Consider the following 15102-nt stretch of genomic DNA (forward strand, 5'->3'; position numbering starts at 1 on the left):
AAAGCTCACAGAAATCATGCAGCCCAAGAGGCATGAGAACCTACACTTGGCCCTTGCGGTCCACAAAGAGAGAAAGCAAAAAAAAAACCTTAAGGATTCCGGCACACGACCTCCATCACAACGAAATTCTTGACAAGACCTGGCTGTAATACAGGATAGCCCCAAGAACTTGGTGGGGACTTATATATATATCACTGTTACGCTGTGGAACGTGATACGATAATCGCTCGCAGAAAAATCATAAATAAATGGAGAAGTGTTGCGCCACGTGGTTTGGCCGCTAACCCTCCGCGGCCCCTAATCAGATCCATCACCCATACCCTTTACTACTTTTTAGATTGCTCGATGGCCGACGTAAGCGACCCCACCATAGCCCAAGGTATGCTTTGCCGTTCATCGTAACCAAATGCTCACTTCACTGGTTCCAGCGTACGAAGACGTTCGGTCAGACAAGTCGGAAACGACGTGGTTGCTACTCGACTACGAGGTGCGTTGGGGGGGAAGGGCACACGACACCGCTGCTAACCATGCCCCCTAGTCCGACCGCTCCGACCGCCTAGTCCTTACGTCGAGCGGGACGGGAAACCCGCTGGATGAGCTGAAGGATAACCTGGACGAGTCCAAGGCGTCGTTTGCGTATGGGCGGGTGTCGTATGCGAATGATAAGGAGAGTACGAGGGAGAAGTTTATCTTGGTGGTGTGGATAGGGCCGCAGTGCAAGGTTATGCGAAAGGCCAAGGTGAGTTGGTTAAGTGGTGGTCGTTGTTAGGCGCTGGTGCTGATGGATGTGGGTGGTAGATCTCGGTGCACTCTGCGGACGTGAAGAACGTGTTGAGGGTATTTTCGATTGAGGTTGCTGCTCGTGAGAAGGGTGACCTTGAGGAGGAGCCTATCGTCAAGCGGTTGAGAAAGGTTCGTAGTGTTTACTTGGATTGGGGTTTATGCTAATAGTTGTAGGCCGGCGGTGCGAGTTACGATGGTGTATAATTCTCGCTTATACTTGTTTGTTTGTTTATAATACCCATTTAATCTACGGCCCCAGCGTCCTCAGTCTGCGGATACTCTCGTCACCTTCGAGGCGCATACCAACCCATTCTTCCATCCGAGTTGCCCCGAGCGTGTTTTCGTAAAATGCGATGGACGGCGCGTTCCACTGAGAGTATGTTAGTTGCCGTCGGGATAGAACGGGGATACACGCACCTTGAGCACGGACCAATCGATGCGACCGCAGTTCTACAGACTGTAAGCAAGGAACGTCTTGGTACATGCATCATACCTTTTCTTCCGCGATCTCTCCGAGTTTGGTGAAGAGTGCTTTGCCGACGCCTAGGTTCCTGTGTTCAGGCGATACGTACAGATCCTCTAGCTAGCAGCAAGTGAGAGATAGACTTGCAAGCATAGACTAGGGACGCACGTAGATCCCGGGTCTTCCGATCCACGTAGAGAAATTATAAAAGTAGAGAGCGAATCCTACAGGCGTCCCATCGTCGAAATTAGCCATCAAGACATGAGCAGTAGGCTGGTCACTGAACAGTGCAGTGTGCAACTAGAAGCCAAATCAATAATCAAGCTCGACAAACAGGACGCCATCGAAACTCACCAGTTCGGGCGTAGCCTTCGCACTCTCCGGTGTCTTCTCATACGTCGCCAAGTCAAGTATAAACTGCAGAATCGCAGGGATATCCTCAGGAACCGCAGGTCGAACACTGAACTTGGCCATGAGAAAGTCAAGGAGTCCTTATTGTATGCACCTATTTACCCAAACCTTATTTCGTCTCCCTTCCTCCCAATCTTTTTCGTTACGCCCTCCCCCGCCCACCGATGGATCCAGCAAAATTGGCAAAGCTCCAGGCTGCCGCAGCAGCGAATAGGATAGGTCTGCACTGATGGTTTTTTTGTGTGAGAAAAAAAATCAATTGACTTGACTGGAATAGGTGGAAAGGGCACCGTGCGCCGTAAAGTCGTCCGGAAAGGCAAACCCGCTGCGGCCCAAGACGACAAGAAACTCCAGGGTGCGCTCAAGAAACTCAATGTGCAGCCCATTTCGGGTGTGGAGGAGGTTAATATGTTCAGGGAGGATGGGAATGTTTTGCATTTCACCGCTCCGAAAGGTGTGTGTTTGTTGGGGCCATGACCAAGTTTCTTTCCTGACGCCGGCACACAAGTACACGCTGCGGTCTCTGCCAATACGTTCGCCATCTACGGTGCAGGCCACGTAAAGGAGCTGACAGAGCTCGTTCCCGGTATACTCAACCAGCTTGGCCCAGGTACGCTTGCATCCCTACTTCCTTCCTCTACCCCCAACTCACAGCCCACCAGACTCCCTGGCCTCCCTCCGAAAACTCGCAGAATCATACCAAGCCATCCAACAACAACGTCCCGGCCAACCCGCAGAAGAGGACGACGACGACGACGTCCCAGATTTGGTGGAAAACTTTGATGACGCTGCAAAGTTGGATTAGTTTTACCGTCGATGTATTAAAAAAGAACCATTCTGCTTGCTTGCTTGCTATGAATTTCTTTGCACTGCATTTACGTGGTGGGATGAAGCCGGATTATATCCTAACGCGCGATGGGCAAGTGGTTCATTCTCCTTTGCGATTTCTACTTTTTTGCAAAACAGATCTGGTTTATGGCCGTTAGCCTCGATTCAGATTCTACGTGCCTACAGATTTCTTGTGCTCTTCTACATGTACTGATTTTGATAAAAAGGACGCGAGTTCCACACTGAATGAGATGAGTCGAACTTTGAATAGCGTCCCCAATGTTCATGCGACCAGGGCCGAGAACTCCGGGACAAGAATTCGCTTCATTGTTCACGGAACTCTGTCCAAGTATAATTAATCGTTCATCCACGGATGCGACTCCGAGACCATAGATTAACGGCTTCCCCCCAACTCCAGCCCAGCTCCTCATTCTGCTCGCTGTTGAGATACCATCACCATCGAATCAATCGCGACTCTGGCGAACTTGGCCTTTATATCTGCTCCATGCTCGCGTTTGGACACGGTGTACCATGGAAAAACTTTTCCAGTGCCACTGTACAAAATATCAGAGGAAAAAAAAAGTTACCAATCGTATTGAAGACCGTTCCGCTCATTATTCCTCGGGTATACTTGTCATCGCCCTGGGCTTGATGCATACCTAGATAATCATGAACGTCTAGAGGTAGGATTTAAGTCTGTATGAGGCCTACCGACGGGGACTCGTCCATATCATTGGAAGAGTTTTGCACCGGTGATACTTCTCACGATGGCATTGGGCAATTGGGTGATCCTCAACAGCTGGATGGATCCAGGGCTTTCACAGCGGGAGGCCATAGAGTACACGATTCCGAACCAGTGGGAAATTTTTGGTAAGGAGCACGTCAACTCGAGATGGATCAATGTGAGGGACCACAGCAGGTTCACTGCAAACCCAACTACTTGGCGCAAGTGGTTTCACGGTCTTGTCGAGTACTGTGCTGAAGAAATGTACTGGCATCCAAGTATGACATTGTATAATATACCTGCCACCACTGGTAGAGCTGGCGTAGTGTAAAAATCTATCGTTTGCTCGCGATCAATAAGTTAAACTTCCAGCGAGATAGAATAATATACACAGCAATTTCCAGATTAATGTTCAATGTGAGCAGTTAGTAGTAGTACGAAGGTAAGCGTTGATCTTGAACTCCGACCTGGTTTGTTTACGGGCCGGCGACCCCGGCTCTTGATGCATCTGATGGTCTTCTGCTTCGACGGATGTCAGCTTCAGGAATATCCAAGTACGTCCCATATTGCCCAATGCAACAAAAGCTAAACAAAAGAATTAGAAACACCATAGATGCGACAGATGCAATGCTCCACTTGGATGCAGTGACACATTCCGTACCAGAGCCTGTATTCCCACACAAGGATCTAAATTCTCGCGTCTCTGGGCTTCTTCGTGCTACACGACCCTTGCTTGATACCGACAATGACTGGATAATCCCCAATATCGAGGATCTCCAACAGCAGGTATCGGTATATGACACCTTGCTAGACCGTATCGATGAAATCAGATCTAAGGTGCAAAGCCATCGCGATGCAGTTCAGAAGTCATTGGCGGACTATGCGTCGACGCTAGCACCCATCCGACGTCTTCCCAACGATGTTCTTCGATCTTTGTTTCGCGAGATACAGGTCTCAGAATGGCGGAACACAGGCACACCAGGGGCCGGATGGCACGGGATGGTAGATTTCTCACAGGGTCCTTGGACACTCAGTCATGTATGCGGTGCTTGGAGGGATATAGTTTTATCCTATCCCCAACTCTGGTCGCATATTGTACTTTGTTTTGTGACCCCTCGTTTAAAGGGCATGTCTGAGCGGCGTTCCTCCCCTCGTCATATGGCCGACGCACTAAAAGCCATGATTCATCGTTCGGAACAGCATCCTCTCGACATAGTGTTCTTAGATTTCCGAAGCGATATTGATGAGGATACGCCCGTCCAAGCACTCTCCGTGATTGCCCAGAAGTCATATCGGTGGAGGACCTTGCAGCTCTGTGCATTCTTGATAGTATTGTTGGAGCGGTTGAAGGTGGTTCGCGGGAAGATCCCTTGTCTGGAATCTTTGACAATGGATACTTCGCGTAGACCACAATTGCACAGAGCGGACCTCCATGAAGATACCCGAAGTATCTTCGTTGACGCTCCTCGCCTTCAAAGGGTGACTTTACGCGGTACCCGTGGTCTCGGGGATTTCGTGTTTCCTCCTCATATCACTCAACTCGCGGCATGTATCACCAGTGTTTCTAATCTTGGAGTTTATCAGTCTCTTATCGAACTCCATCTCGAGCTCAGTCAAAGAGACAATAAGGATATCTCCCTTCCTCTTAACATTCACCTTCCCAATGTCCGGTGCCTTTATACATCGCTGCGAATACTGGCACATCTGTGCCTACCTTCCTTAAATGATTTCAGTCTTTAGCATGAATCGTAGCAACTCGGACCATGGTGCAAGCACCCACAATGTTCAGATTGTGAACGATTTCATCCGACGTTCGCGATGCTCCCTTTCTAGATTATCCTTCCATTCTTCAAACGCAGATGATCACAACGTTATTCGGGAGTCACTCTTATTCATGGACACTCTTGTGTCCTTGCAAATTGGGGGCCTTTGGAACATTGATGTTATCTTCGATGTCCTTGCTTCTGTTGGATTCCTCCCGAATTTGCAGCATCTACGGCTATTTTGCATTGGTATATCCGGGTCTTCATCCCTAGATTCCCTTGTCGCTATGATCTCTTCGCGGAGCAAGCATCTTCGTTCGGTCAAAATTCAATGTGGCAGGCCTGAGGATGTGGAGACCTTCAATCGATATCTCACAGCACTGCAGCAACCTGGACAACACTTTATTGCTACAGAAAGACTAAAAGACGGAATTTCTGGAACCCAGTTCGGAAATTTCAATCGGTCCGATTTAGATGTTCTGGTTGACCACTGGCGGTGACTTTTCTCTGTAGTACGTCCTCCTTTATTCAGAGATCTCCAATTGTTGAGATGGGTCTTCTAGCCAGCTACGAGCACGGTGGGATTAATTTGGGTATGTTAATGCGCGATAGCACCGCCTGTTTCAAGGAGGCAGCATGGCTTCAGTACTGAATGGTCTTTGCAGAGCTATAACTGTTGACATCTACCGACCCACGTATCTCTTTGTGTCCTTTTCCCCCCTCCTAATTCAGATAGAAAGGATATATTTATTTGTGTAGGGAACGTTTCAGATTATACGCACCTACAGATTTTTTGTGCCCTTCTACATGTGCTAATCTTGATAACAAGGACATACGTATGGGTATAAGGAACGTTGAGCTTGGCAATAATAGTAGGTAGTGGCAGACTAAGAAATCGCGTAGTACATATTCATTGTGGGGAATGTGACCGTCTCGACATTCTAGTAGAGAAGAAGCATATGCTGAGTTGGTCACTAACCCACTGATGCCATTCGGATCCGGAGGCGCTGTGGGAGACGCCCTAGCCTAGTGCTCGTACGACCAAGGAATATTGAATCGTGAAAGTGCGCTACCACGACACATAATGTATCCCGGACAATAATCCACCTCCGAGTCAATAGCCCGCGGAACCCTCGTTTAATAGACGAACCCCAGATATGTCAGGGCCATGGTGCACGCTAATGTAAAGAGACGATAACATTTCAGAATACAACGCCACCGGTCCGGTCCCTCGCCAAGGCTGAAAAACCCCAAACAAGCAGTGATCAGAAAACCGAGAGGAGTTACGTATGGCTTGAAGGATTGGGAAACAGTTCCCTTTGAAGAGGCGAAGAGGCTGGATGGATGTGCTGGGGCGCTGGTTCACCACTAACGTGTGGATGCCGCATCGACACCGTGTTGGAGATTGGAGGGCAAGTTTTGTGTGGAATATCCGTGCAAATATACGGTTAGGCAAAGATGGAAAAACGTACACCCTTGGTTTCTAGATTTAGCGGAAATGTAAGCATAGATCACACAAACTCCCAACCCAGCAAAACAGTTTGTGGCGAATGAAGAAGCGGAGAATACAGAAAGAAAGGAAAGAAGGAAGCCTGAAACACGGTTGGTTCGCGACAGCAAACGGGATCTCCGGAGCCTTCATGAAAAGCGGTCGAGAATGCTACACAGGACATGGCTATATATCTCTTAGTTTGTACGTTGAGACAGCCATACCAACGGGAAGATCATTGTAATGAAATTATTCACCCAGAATGCGAATTGCAGGTCGACGGAAAGGGGCGATAGTAAAATTTCCAACTACAAAGGCGCTCGTCCATCAAACGGCCCGTCCAGTTGGAAGTGAAAGGCCACCTTCAATCTCAATGATCAGAAAACCGCAGATATTGGTGCTTGTTCATTATCCGTTCACTTTTCGTCGTATTATGGCTTCGTTCACCTAGACGTCGAGAGGTGGGATGTGAGCCTGCCAGATGAGTCTTACCAGAACTGGAGGCTTATTCTCACAAGGGCGGTCTTGTGAATTATGGCCACATCAGAATACGTCACGCGCTCAACAGAAAGGTTTCTCAGGTCTGGTCTACTTGTCCTGAAGAACAGAAGCCAGGGCTGAAATGCATCCACGTATAACATTGTAATATATCACCACGCGTAGTGTGAAAATCTACGGGTTGCTCAATATGTTAACCTTTCTACAAGATAGAATGATATACGCACTATTTTTATATTCATGTTCAACGTGCAACAGGTAGTTCAAAGATAAGCATTGATCACAAACTCCGATTGAAGTTCGTTTACCCGGTCCGGTGACGCCGGTGACCTTCACCTACCTCGAGTGGCCGCACGGACGTCAACTTCGGGAATATCCAAGTACGTTCCATTTTGCTTAATGTAACGGAGAGAACTAATACAAAAGAATCAGAGAAACCATGGATGCGACAGATGCAATGCTTCACTTGGATGCCGTGGCACGTTCCATACCAGAGCCTGTATTCCCACCCGACGACTTAAATTCTCAGCTCTCCGGTATTCTTCGCGCAACAAGACCTTTCTATGATACCGATCGTGAATTAATTAGCCCTGATATCGCTGTCCTCCAACAAGTCTCGATATACGACACGCTGCTAGACCGCATCGATGTAATCAGATCAGAGGTGCAAAGCCGTCGCGATGCAGTCTATATGTCAATGGCGTCGTGTTCATCAGCACTAGCGCCCATCCGACGTCTTCCCAGCGATGTTCTTCGATCTGTGTTTCGCGAGATACAGATCTCGCAGTGGTGGAACGAGGCTAGCACACGCGAGGTGGATCACCTCCAACCGTTAATTTTTTCACAGGGTCCGTGGACACTCAGTCACGTATGTGGCGCTTGGAGGGATGTGGTTTTATCTTATCCCCAACTCTGGTCACATATAGTGCTTCACTTTCCGTTTTTCCCCCCAGAGCGCCTTCCTCATTATGCTCCGCCGGTCCACCATATAACACTCGCCTCAAAACCATGATTCTTCGTTCGGAACAGTGTCCTCTTGATATAGCTTTTGAACTTGTTCATCATAACTACAATGAGGATATGGCTGCTCAAGCTCTTTCCGTGATCGTTGAGGTGTCCCACCGGTGGAAGACCTTGCTTCTACATGCTTCCTTGCCTTTGTTGGATTTGTTGAAGCCAGCTCGAGGAAAGATCCCTCGTCTGGAATCCTTGGCTTTGAACGCTTTGGTACGAAATATGGATAGATGGGACCCAATGCCAGAAGATACTCGAAGTGTCTTCGTTGACGCCCCTCGCCTTGAAACGGTGGCTCTACAAGACAGTCACGATCTCGGCAATTTCAAATTCCCTCTCCATATTACCCATCTGGCAGGATGTGCGGACAGTGTTCCTAATCTTGAAATTTATCAGTCTCTCGTAGAATGTCACCTCGAGGGGAGGGAAATATTTGGCAATATTTATCAAGTTGGGGATGATATCTCCCTCCGTCAGGCTCCGATTCACGTTTTTCTCCCCAATGTTCGACGCCTTTTTCTATCATCAATGCAACTACTGGCGCATCTGTGCCTACCCTCCTTAGAAGACCTCACATTCAAGTTCGATCGTCGTGACGCACCTGATATACCCTTGATCATGAAAGAGTTTATCTCCCGTTCAACTGGTTGCTCTCTTACAAGATTAGCCGTCCATTCTTCGGATCTAGATGTATCCGATCAGAGCTTCATCCAAGACACTCTCTTATTCATGGACACTCTCGTGTACCTAGATATCGGGCACTTCTGGAGACTGGATAACTTCTTCGCGCTTCTTGCTTCCGACGGATTCCTCCCAAATTTGCAGCATCTACAGCTGTCTTGTTTCTTGCTACCCTCTTCTCAAGGTTCCCTTAACACCATGATCACTTCGATCACTTCGCATAGCCAAAAGCTTCGTTCAGTCAAAATCTACTGTTTGGGTCATGACGACGTGGCGAACTTTAATCAAAACGTAGCACCCCTGCAGCAATTAGGACAGTTTTCTATTACTGCCTTGAAGGGACGAGACCAAAAAACTTCCGGAACGTAGTTTGGAAGGTTTTGGTCCGATTTGGATGTTGATCAGTGACCGTTCCCTGCAGTACGTTCGCCTTTATTTATGTATCTCCAGTAGCTGAAGCCTCGCGAATTTGGTTCAGTGAAACGGTATGGATTGATCGATTCCGATACGCAGACCGCCCAGCGTTTGACGTTGCGTCAAATTCCTCAACTGAAAAATTCGATGTTCGTCACTTCAAGACCATCCGGATCCCAACCTACTTCCTTCCTTCCTTCCAAAACTATACTCAACTGCAGTGATCATTTGAAACCTCCTGATAGGAAGGTAGTAACCTTTATTGTCCGAGGGTGTTCTTCAACAGAAACAAAGAATGTGGCTAGAGAGATACATTATTAGAAATTCTTAGAAATCGTAGCCGCTGAAATTGTCTTGAAGCAGGTTTACGCTTAAGTGCAGGGATATTATCAGGAGTACGGACTTCTCCCAAATTTACAGCATTTGCGACTATCTTGTTTGGAAGTACCCTCATTCACGTTATGAGGTCCCCTTGCCGCTATGATCGCTTTGCGGAGTGGACATCTTCGTTCTGTCACAATTTACTGCTCCACGCCTCTTCATATGGAGAGCTGTGATGAATTTCTTGAACCGCTGCAGTAACCTGGACTGCACTTGGTTGTCCTGCCTGGAAGCAGATCGCGCATGAAGTTTGGAGATTTCCAGACACGTTGGATGCCCCTATAGTTGATTAGCAGTCGGATTGTCGTGTACTGTACTAGATATTCATGGTGATCGGAGGAAGAATACGTACCTCTGTCGTTCAGTTCTATCGGTCATTGGGCACAACAACCCAGGACTTTGGTACTTTGGGTCCGGGTGCAGGATGCTCTGGTCTACTAATATATCAGTAGTTAGGTTCATAATCGAAAGTAAGGTAAACGTACTTTTTTGTTGATCTCTACGTCACCCGCAGCGGCCGGCTTGGCGTTGTTGCTGCCAACACGTTGAACACGCACCTGTTCTCCTTTAACCTTGGTTCTGATAGTGTCCGCTGACCGCTTCTTGGGAGAGGATATACAATACCGTATCACATGCATTCGATCTGTTAACAGAAAACAAATATCTTGTCGAATTTCTCCACCGAGTTTCTACTCAGAAGACTAGCCGTTCACATTTCAAAATAAAACCAGCCTTCTCAGCAACATCACAACACATCATTCTATTCTTTAGTCTAATCGGTATGAGCTCCTCCAAAGAATGCCAGGGCTTCCGCCTTTGTCTCGTCATCAAGAATGTCATTGGTATCTGTGATCTTATGCTGTGATAGATAGGTATCTTCAAAGCGGAGTGGAATAATCGAGAAATGCTTACTAGGTCCGTAAGGTGGTCGGTCTTCCCGATGTGAGTAACCCCGACGCTGAGTGGCGGTGGGTTATTAGAATCCACGGGTCCCTGGTGTGAAGGCTTAACAGAGGATGCAAGTAAGCAAGGTATCATCGAGAACTTGTGACATAGATACAAACATCAAGAGAGATAACCGCACGCGTCCAAGCCGTGTTCATCAACCCAAGGTAAGACTCCTCTCTACTGGAATTTGGGTCGTAGCTTAACAATGCGTGAATGAGTTCTCCGATGCATAATCCATGGCTCGCCAGAGCAACGTGGAACCCATCTTCTTCTGCGAGGTGAGGAAATATGCATTCCTTTATCGCTCCGTGCGCCCGTTCTGCGAGATCTTCGACACTCTCCCCATCTGGAAATTTGCTTGAACGGTCGAAGAAGGCTGGGAAGATATTGTTTTTGTAGCATTCGTCGAGGGTCATGTGATCTGGATACGTATAACACCAAGGGTACCCTTCGGCGATACCAAAGTGCTGCTCGCGGAGATTTGGGTTGAGGACGAGAGGTGGCGAGTTGGGCTGGCCGTCCTGAACGGCCTTTCCTGTATGATGAGCTCGAAGTAAAGGAGAGGCATAGATCATGTCGATCTTTGTTGATGCGAAGTGCTCGCCCAGGGCTCTTGCTTGCTACGTTCAAGGAACATTTTGAGGGGATAGATAACTGTTCAATGGTCATCTGGGACGAACCTTGCGACCTAACGATATGGACTCATTTCAACAGTTTCAATTAGGGAAAGCGAAAAACGCGCCTAAATCAGAAAGTGGGGCGTCTTTCCACCCACCCCACACTGCTTTCTACGGAGATCGAATTGGATTAACCGAGTTGAAAGAAAAGAGGAATCTTACTGGATTATCTGTTGACTCTCCGTGTCTAATCTGCGTTCGATGAGTCAAATACGATTTAATGAGAAACTAAATCTGGCCCACGAATGTAACGATGATCATCGTCGATAGCCAAGTTGCGGTCTTCGGACCGGAATCATAATGCGGATATTTAGCAATTTGATTGGCGGTGTGAATCCTGGCCGCCCAAGATGTGCTACGGGAAGTGAGTGTAAAATACCTATAGCAAGAACAAATTATAACATGTATAGCGTGTTATGTTCTCATGCTATATACCATTACTTGACACGCGCCCAATATCCATGATCACAGAGCACAAGAAACTCCTTGGGACCATGGTAGTCTACCCCAGCATTTGCAAATTTGGGTCCGATGCTGTACACCCGTACTGGCATCTAAAACGGGTTCCTAAAGCAGCGAGTGAAACGTATTGAGCAAACACGGCTATCCACAAGCCTCAAAGAACATGATTTTATGAAGCAGTTCACAGCTTTACGTCGCTATACCATGCCACTCCTCCCCGTCATCCCCATCCTCCACATTGACAACAGGTTTCTTCTTTCGCTTCTGCTTCACCAGAGCTAAATCAGTTCTGGCTTCCGATTTCCGTACACCTAACATTGCCTCATGATCTAAAGACGATTAAGATCATAGCACGGTCCTTGAGCGGATATGCACTTACATTCACCTGCAATCAAATCATCTACTATGGGCCTACTCCCCGACGTGATATACCGAGTTGAGATACCCTTTGCAATAAGCGGTTGAGCCAGCATCGCCTTCAGCTCAGCTTTCATCGTGGCGATCTTTGCATTCTTCGCTTTCTGCTTCTGCTTGGTTGGGTTCTCACTTTCGGACTCACTGCAACGGGTCGCGTCAGCATAGTCATCCCTCAAGGAAACATATAGGCATACCTGTCGAAGTCAGAACCAAGCTCGATCTCCATCGCTTCGGCTGTCTCCTTCATCCAGTTCCGCTCGTGGTTGGCCTTCTTCGCCTTGTGATGAGCAGATTCGATCTGCCTTGCCAGCTGTACACGCGGTTTGAGCTTGTCGAGCAGCCCTAACTCGATGGACATCTCCGGGACTTCGGTTTCCTCTGATATCTGTTGAGTACTGGGTTGAGAAAGGATAGAAAAGCAGTGTACCTCGACCGAGACCACCAAGCAAAGCTTTGACGACCCTTCTTTCATCAGGAGCGCACAGGAGCATGCTAAACCCAGACATCATGGCTCGAGCTGTCCGTCCATTGCGATGGATATATACATCTGCGGAACGCGGGATCTGATAGTGTATAACATGATCGACAGAAGGAATATCCAATCCTCTAGCGGCGATGTCGGTAGCCAATAAACACGAATTGGGCGTGGACTTGAACCTTTGATTGCTTATGAGCCTGGCTAGTAGATGTGATATGAGGCCACCTACCGATCAAGGTTCTTCAGTCGTTGTCGTTGCTCTAGCTGTGAGTGGAGCGGGAAAGCTTTGATGTTCAAGAACTCTGTTAGTGGAAGGAGCCTCCGTATCCCGTCTATCGAAGAAAGAAAGACAAGAGATCGTCCTGGATACCTGAGAAGGAAGTAGTAGAGATACACGTCCTACGATATGTTCACAACATTGTCAGGCGAATGATGCTAAAGATATCACCGACCTTATCGGCAGACAGACATTCAATCTTGCTCTCTTTGAGTGTCGAAACTACACCACCTTTCGGACTGAGATCAATCACCTCGGGCTCGGGATCTCGGAAGTCCAGACGAAGCAGGAGTTCGTCTGACATCATCTCAGTACTTTGCAGGTAAAGTAAACTATGCGACACCTACCTAGAGTCGATGCAGGTTTGTCACCATATTTCTTTTTTCCCGTTCGCGGTCGAGTACGCTTTTTGACATTCCGCTGCAAGTCTTTGCTTAGAGTGGCAGAGAATACAAATGTCTGCATCGTGCTGCTCTTCTCAACGTCTTCATTTTCTGATTCCGACTCTTGGTCGTCACCGGGTATTTGTTCATCACTATTCTCATTGAGTGTATGTTTCGTCAGAACATTGAAACTCACTTCTCCTGCCGTAGTGTTAGTCTAAGGATATTCTCCAATTCGGCAAAATGGCCGTTTTCTATCATTCTATCAGCTTCATCTAAAACTAGGAACTTCAGTTCTCTGATGTCCTTAGACAGTTGGTCATCCTATTAATCATCAGAGGGTGTTCAGCATGTATTGAAAAGACGCATACATCTTCCATTATATCCCATAATCGGCCAGGAGTCGCTACTAGCACATCGACACCTCTGTCGAGAACCCTACGCTGCTTCTGCGAAGACATCCCGCCTACAATTGCGGCAATGCTGACAATTGGCGGCTTCTTGGCTATGTGACCATGTTTCTTCTCCTGGTGGATGGTATTGAGGCACTCATTGAAATGTGAAGAGACCTGTAGAGCAAGTTCGCGGGTAGGTGCAAGAATGAGGGCGCGCAGAGGACGTCGCGCGAGCGCAGCCGAGGCAGGATTGGAGAGGAGATAATGAAGAATTGGAATTCCGTACGCCAGTGTTTTTCCGGAGCCCTAGACTCCGTTAATAAACGAAAAAAAGAGTCGAGGCGGGCTCACTGTCTGGGCTACACCAACAACATCACGCCCTTGAATAGCAAAAGGAATAGCTGCTGCTTGTATCGGTGTTGGCTCCAGGAATTTCTTGTTGTAGAGAGCGCGTAGCAGATGAGGATGTATCGAGAAGCTGTTCCATTTTGCTGTAGGACAGTGAGTGTAACCCACATACATGTAAGAAAGAGCATACAATCAGGAATATTGTCACCAGGTACTGCTCGGTCTTCATTTGCTGTGTCTTCCGAATCTTGTTGTGTTTTCGAGGACGATTCGGCCTCGATGTCTTCGTCGGACACTTGGGCGTCGCTTTCCCGCTCCAGAACCTATGTTTTTCTCAGTTCTGGAATATCCTATAGACAGAAAATACGCACGTTGAACCGAGCCAACCCTTCCCCTTTCAGTCTCTTCATAGACGACCTCTACATCCTCCACCTCTTCCAGTTCCAGGATGCCGTCGTCACCTCCGACACCAGCTTCGAATGGTCGCTTGACAGTTGTCCAAGCCAAGTCGTCCGCATTATTGTGCTGTGTTTTTATTTTTCTTCCTCGAAGACGACAATTTAAAGTGACTTTTGCGTTTTATACCTTGCTTCCTTGATAATTTGGGTTCTGCCATAGCAGAGGTCGCAGTGGAAAGAAATGCCGGCTGTCGGCCCGGTTCGAGCGGTGCCGTTCTTAACGTATTTTCCCACGATTCTGCGTTAACCAATACTACCACATGCGCCGTGGGTCCTACCGCGGATGATGCTTCACGATGTTTCCGAATCGGACATGACTATTGACGCATTCATATCGCGAGGAATCAAGTTGGGAACGTATATCCAACAATTACGAGGCCACTTACTTCAGTGAATATACGACATTTGCGGCGAGTTCGTAGCATTATCACACTTTTCGATGGCCTACGGGACGAGTTCTCATCCAAGGGGTTATAGTTATCTTCACAATGCAGAAGACCGCGGGAGGGAAGGACATTGTGACATTACCATCACGTCGTAACGCGTAAACTCTCAGGCCGTATCCCTCAGGCCTCGGGTCTCGGGATTTAAACTAGTTGATGGCGAATAGGTCTGGTTCGACCTGTTAGTGATTACTCACAGCAGACGGGCCCTGGGGGAGCTCCTGGGTGTGGCTTTCCATGTATGCAAGTACGTGAATGTATTCTTATCCAGTGCTAGTGTTACGGCAAGGACAACGTTAATATTCTCAACAGGACGGGAGAAGGGCCAAATTGAATTATCCTTCGTTAACAGAGAAAGTCGTCCCAC

At 47.8% G+C, this 15102-nt stretch overlaps 8 protein-coding genes across 8 annotated transcripts; 5 read left to right on the forward strand and 3 right to left on the reverse strand.

Annotated features, from left to right (window-relative positions):
• Positions 1-232: 232 nt before the first annotated feature.
• Positions 233-1299, forward strand: EV420DRAFT_1563936 (uncharacterized protein). Its single transcript, XM_060473956.1, has 4 exons — positions 233-487; positions 539-739; positions 799-912; positions 958-1299. Exons 1-4 carry the CDS (start codon positions 407-409, stop codon positions 985-987), a joined length of 426 nt encoding a protein of 141 aa, XP_060327055.1. The 5' UTR covers positions 233-406; the 3' UTR covers positions 988-1299.
• EV420DRAFT_1622046 (acyl-CoA N-acyltransferase) lies at positions 1031-1720 on the reverse strand (the record flags this gene model as incomplete). Its single annotated transcript, XM_060475768.1, has 5 exons — positions 1031-1153; positions 1201-1233; positions 1277-1366; positions 1415-1546; positions 1601-1720. 5 exons carry the CDS (start codon positions 1718-1720, stop codon positions 1031-1033), a joined length of 498 nt encoding a protein of 165 aa, XP_060327056.1.
• Positions 1721-1758: 38 nt separating this feature from the next.
• EV420DRAFT_1563941 (nascent polypeptide-associated complex subunit beta) lies at positions 1759-2531 on the forward strand. Its single transcript, XM_060473957.1, has 4 exons — positions 1759-1876; positions 1935-2111; positions 2166-2267; positions 2320-2531. The coding sequence occupies exons 1-4, from the start codon at positions 1822-1824 to the stop codon at positions 2460-2462; spliced, it is 477 nt and encodes a 158-aa protein (XP_060327057.1). The 5' UTR covers positions 1759-1821; the 3' UTR covers positions 2463-2531.
• A 1305-nt stretch (positions 2532-3836) lies between these two features.
• Positions 3837-5472, forward strand: EV420DRAFT_1646764 (uncharacterized protein; the record flags this gene model as incomplete). The annotated part of the gene is made up of 2 exons (XM_060477954.1): positions 3837-4879; positions 4950-5472. 2 exons carry the CDS (start codon positions 3837-3839, stop codon positions 5470-5472), a joined length of 1566 nt encoding a protein of 521 aa, XP_060327058.1.
• Positions 5473-7285: 1813 nt separating this feature from the next.
• Positions 7286-7748, forward strand: EV420DRAFT_1766869 (uncharacterized protein; the record flags this gene model as incomplete). Its single annotated transcript, XM_060480897.1, has 2 exons — positions 7286-7339; positions 7392-7748. A coding segment is annotated over exon 2 (348 nt), but the record flags the coding sequence as incomplete, so codon positions are not given.
• EV420DRAFT_763924 (uncharacterized protein) lies at positions 7632-9494 on the forward strand. The gene is made up of 3 exons (XM_060483386.1): positions 7632-7758; positions 7807-9074; positions 9133-9494. The coding sequence occupies exon 2, from the start codon at positions 7830-7832 to the stop codon at positions 9021-9023; it is 1194 nt and encodes a 397-aa protein (XP_060327060.1). The 5' UTR covers positions 7632-7758; positions 7807-7829; the 3' UTR covers positions 9024-9074; positions 9133-9494.
• Positions 9495-9717: 223 nt separating this feature from the next.
• EV420DRAFT_1563962 (histidine phosphatase superfamily) lies at positions 9718-11351 on the reverse strand. The gene is made up of 5 exons (XM_060473958.1): positions 11237-11351; positions 11140-11185; positions 10514-11085; positions 9935-10454; positions 9718-9883 (listed from the first exon to the last, which is right to left on the reverse strand). The coding sequence occupies exons 3-4, from the start codon at positions 10970-10972 to the stop codon at positions 10143-10145; spliced, it is 771 nt and encodes a 256-aa protein (XP_060327061.1). The 5' UTR covers positions 10973-11085; positions 11140-11185; positions 11237-11351; the 3' UTR covers positions 9718-9883; positions 9935-10142.
• EV420DRAFT_1563973 (ATP-dependent RNA helicase) lies at positions 11352-14525 on the reverse strand. The gene is made up of 13 exons (XM_060473959.1): positions 14405-14525; positions 14222-14379; positions 14025-14157; positions 13838-13977; positions 13463-13792; positions 13288-13415; positions 13056-13243; positions 12884-13005; positions 12661-12830; positions 12381-12610; positions 12148-12331; positions 11916-12094; positions 11352-11865 (listed from the first exon to the last, which is right to left on the reverse strand). Exons 1-13 carry the CDS (start codon positions 14448-14450, stop codon positions 11726-11728), a joined length of 2148 nt encoding a protein of 715 aa, XP_060327062.1. The 5' UTR covers positions 14451-14525; the 3' UTR covers positions 11352-11725.
• Between the last annotated feature and the right edge of the window lie 577 nt (positions 14526-15102).

Source organism: Desarmillaria tabescens, assembly GCF_030435595.1.
Source record: "Desarmillaria tabescens strain CCBAS 213 chromosome Unknown EV420scaffold_37, whole genome shotgun sequence".
Taxonomy (NCBI): Eukaryota; Fungi; Basidiomycota; class Agaricomycetes; order Agaricales; family Physalacriaceae; genus Desarmillaria; species Desarmillaria tabescens.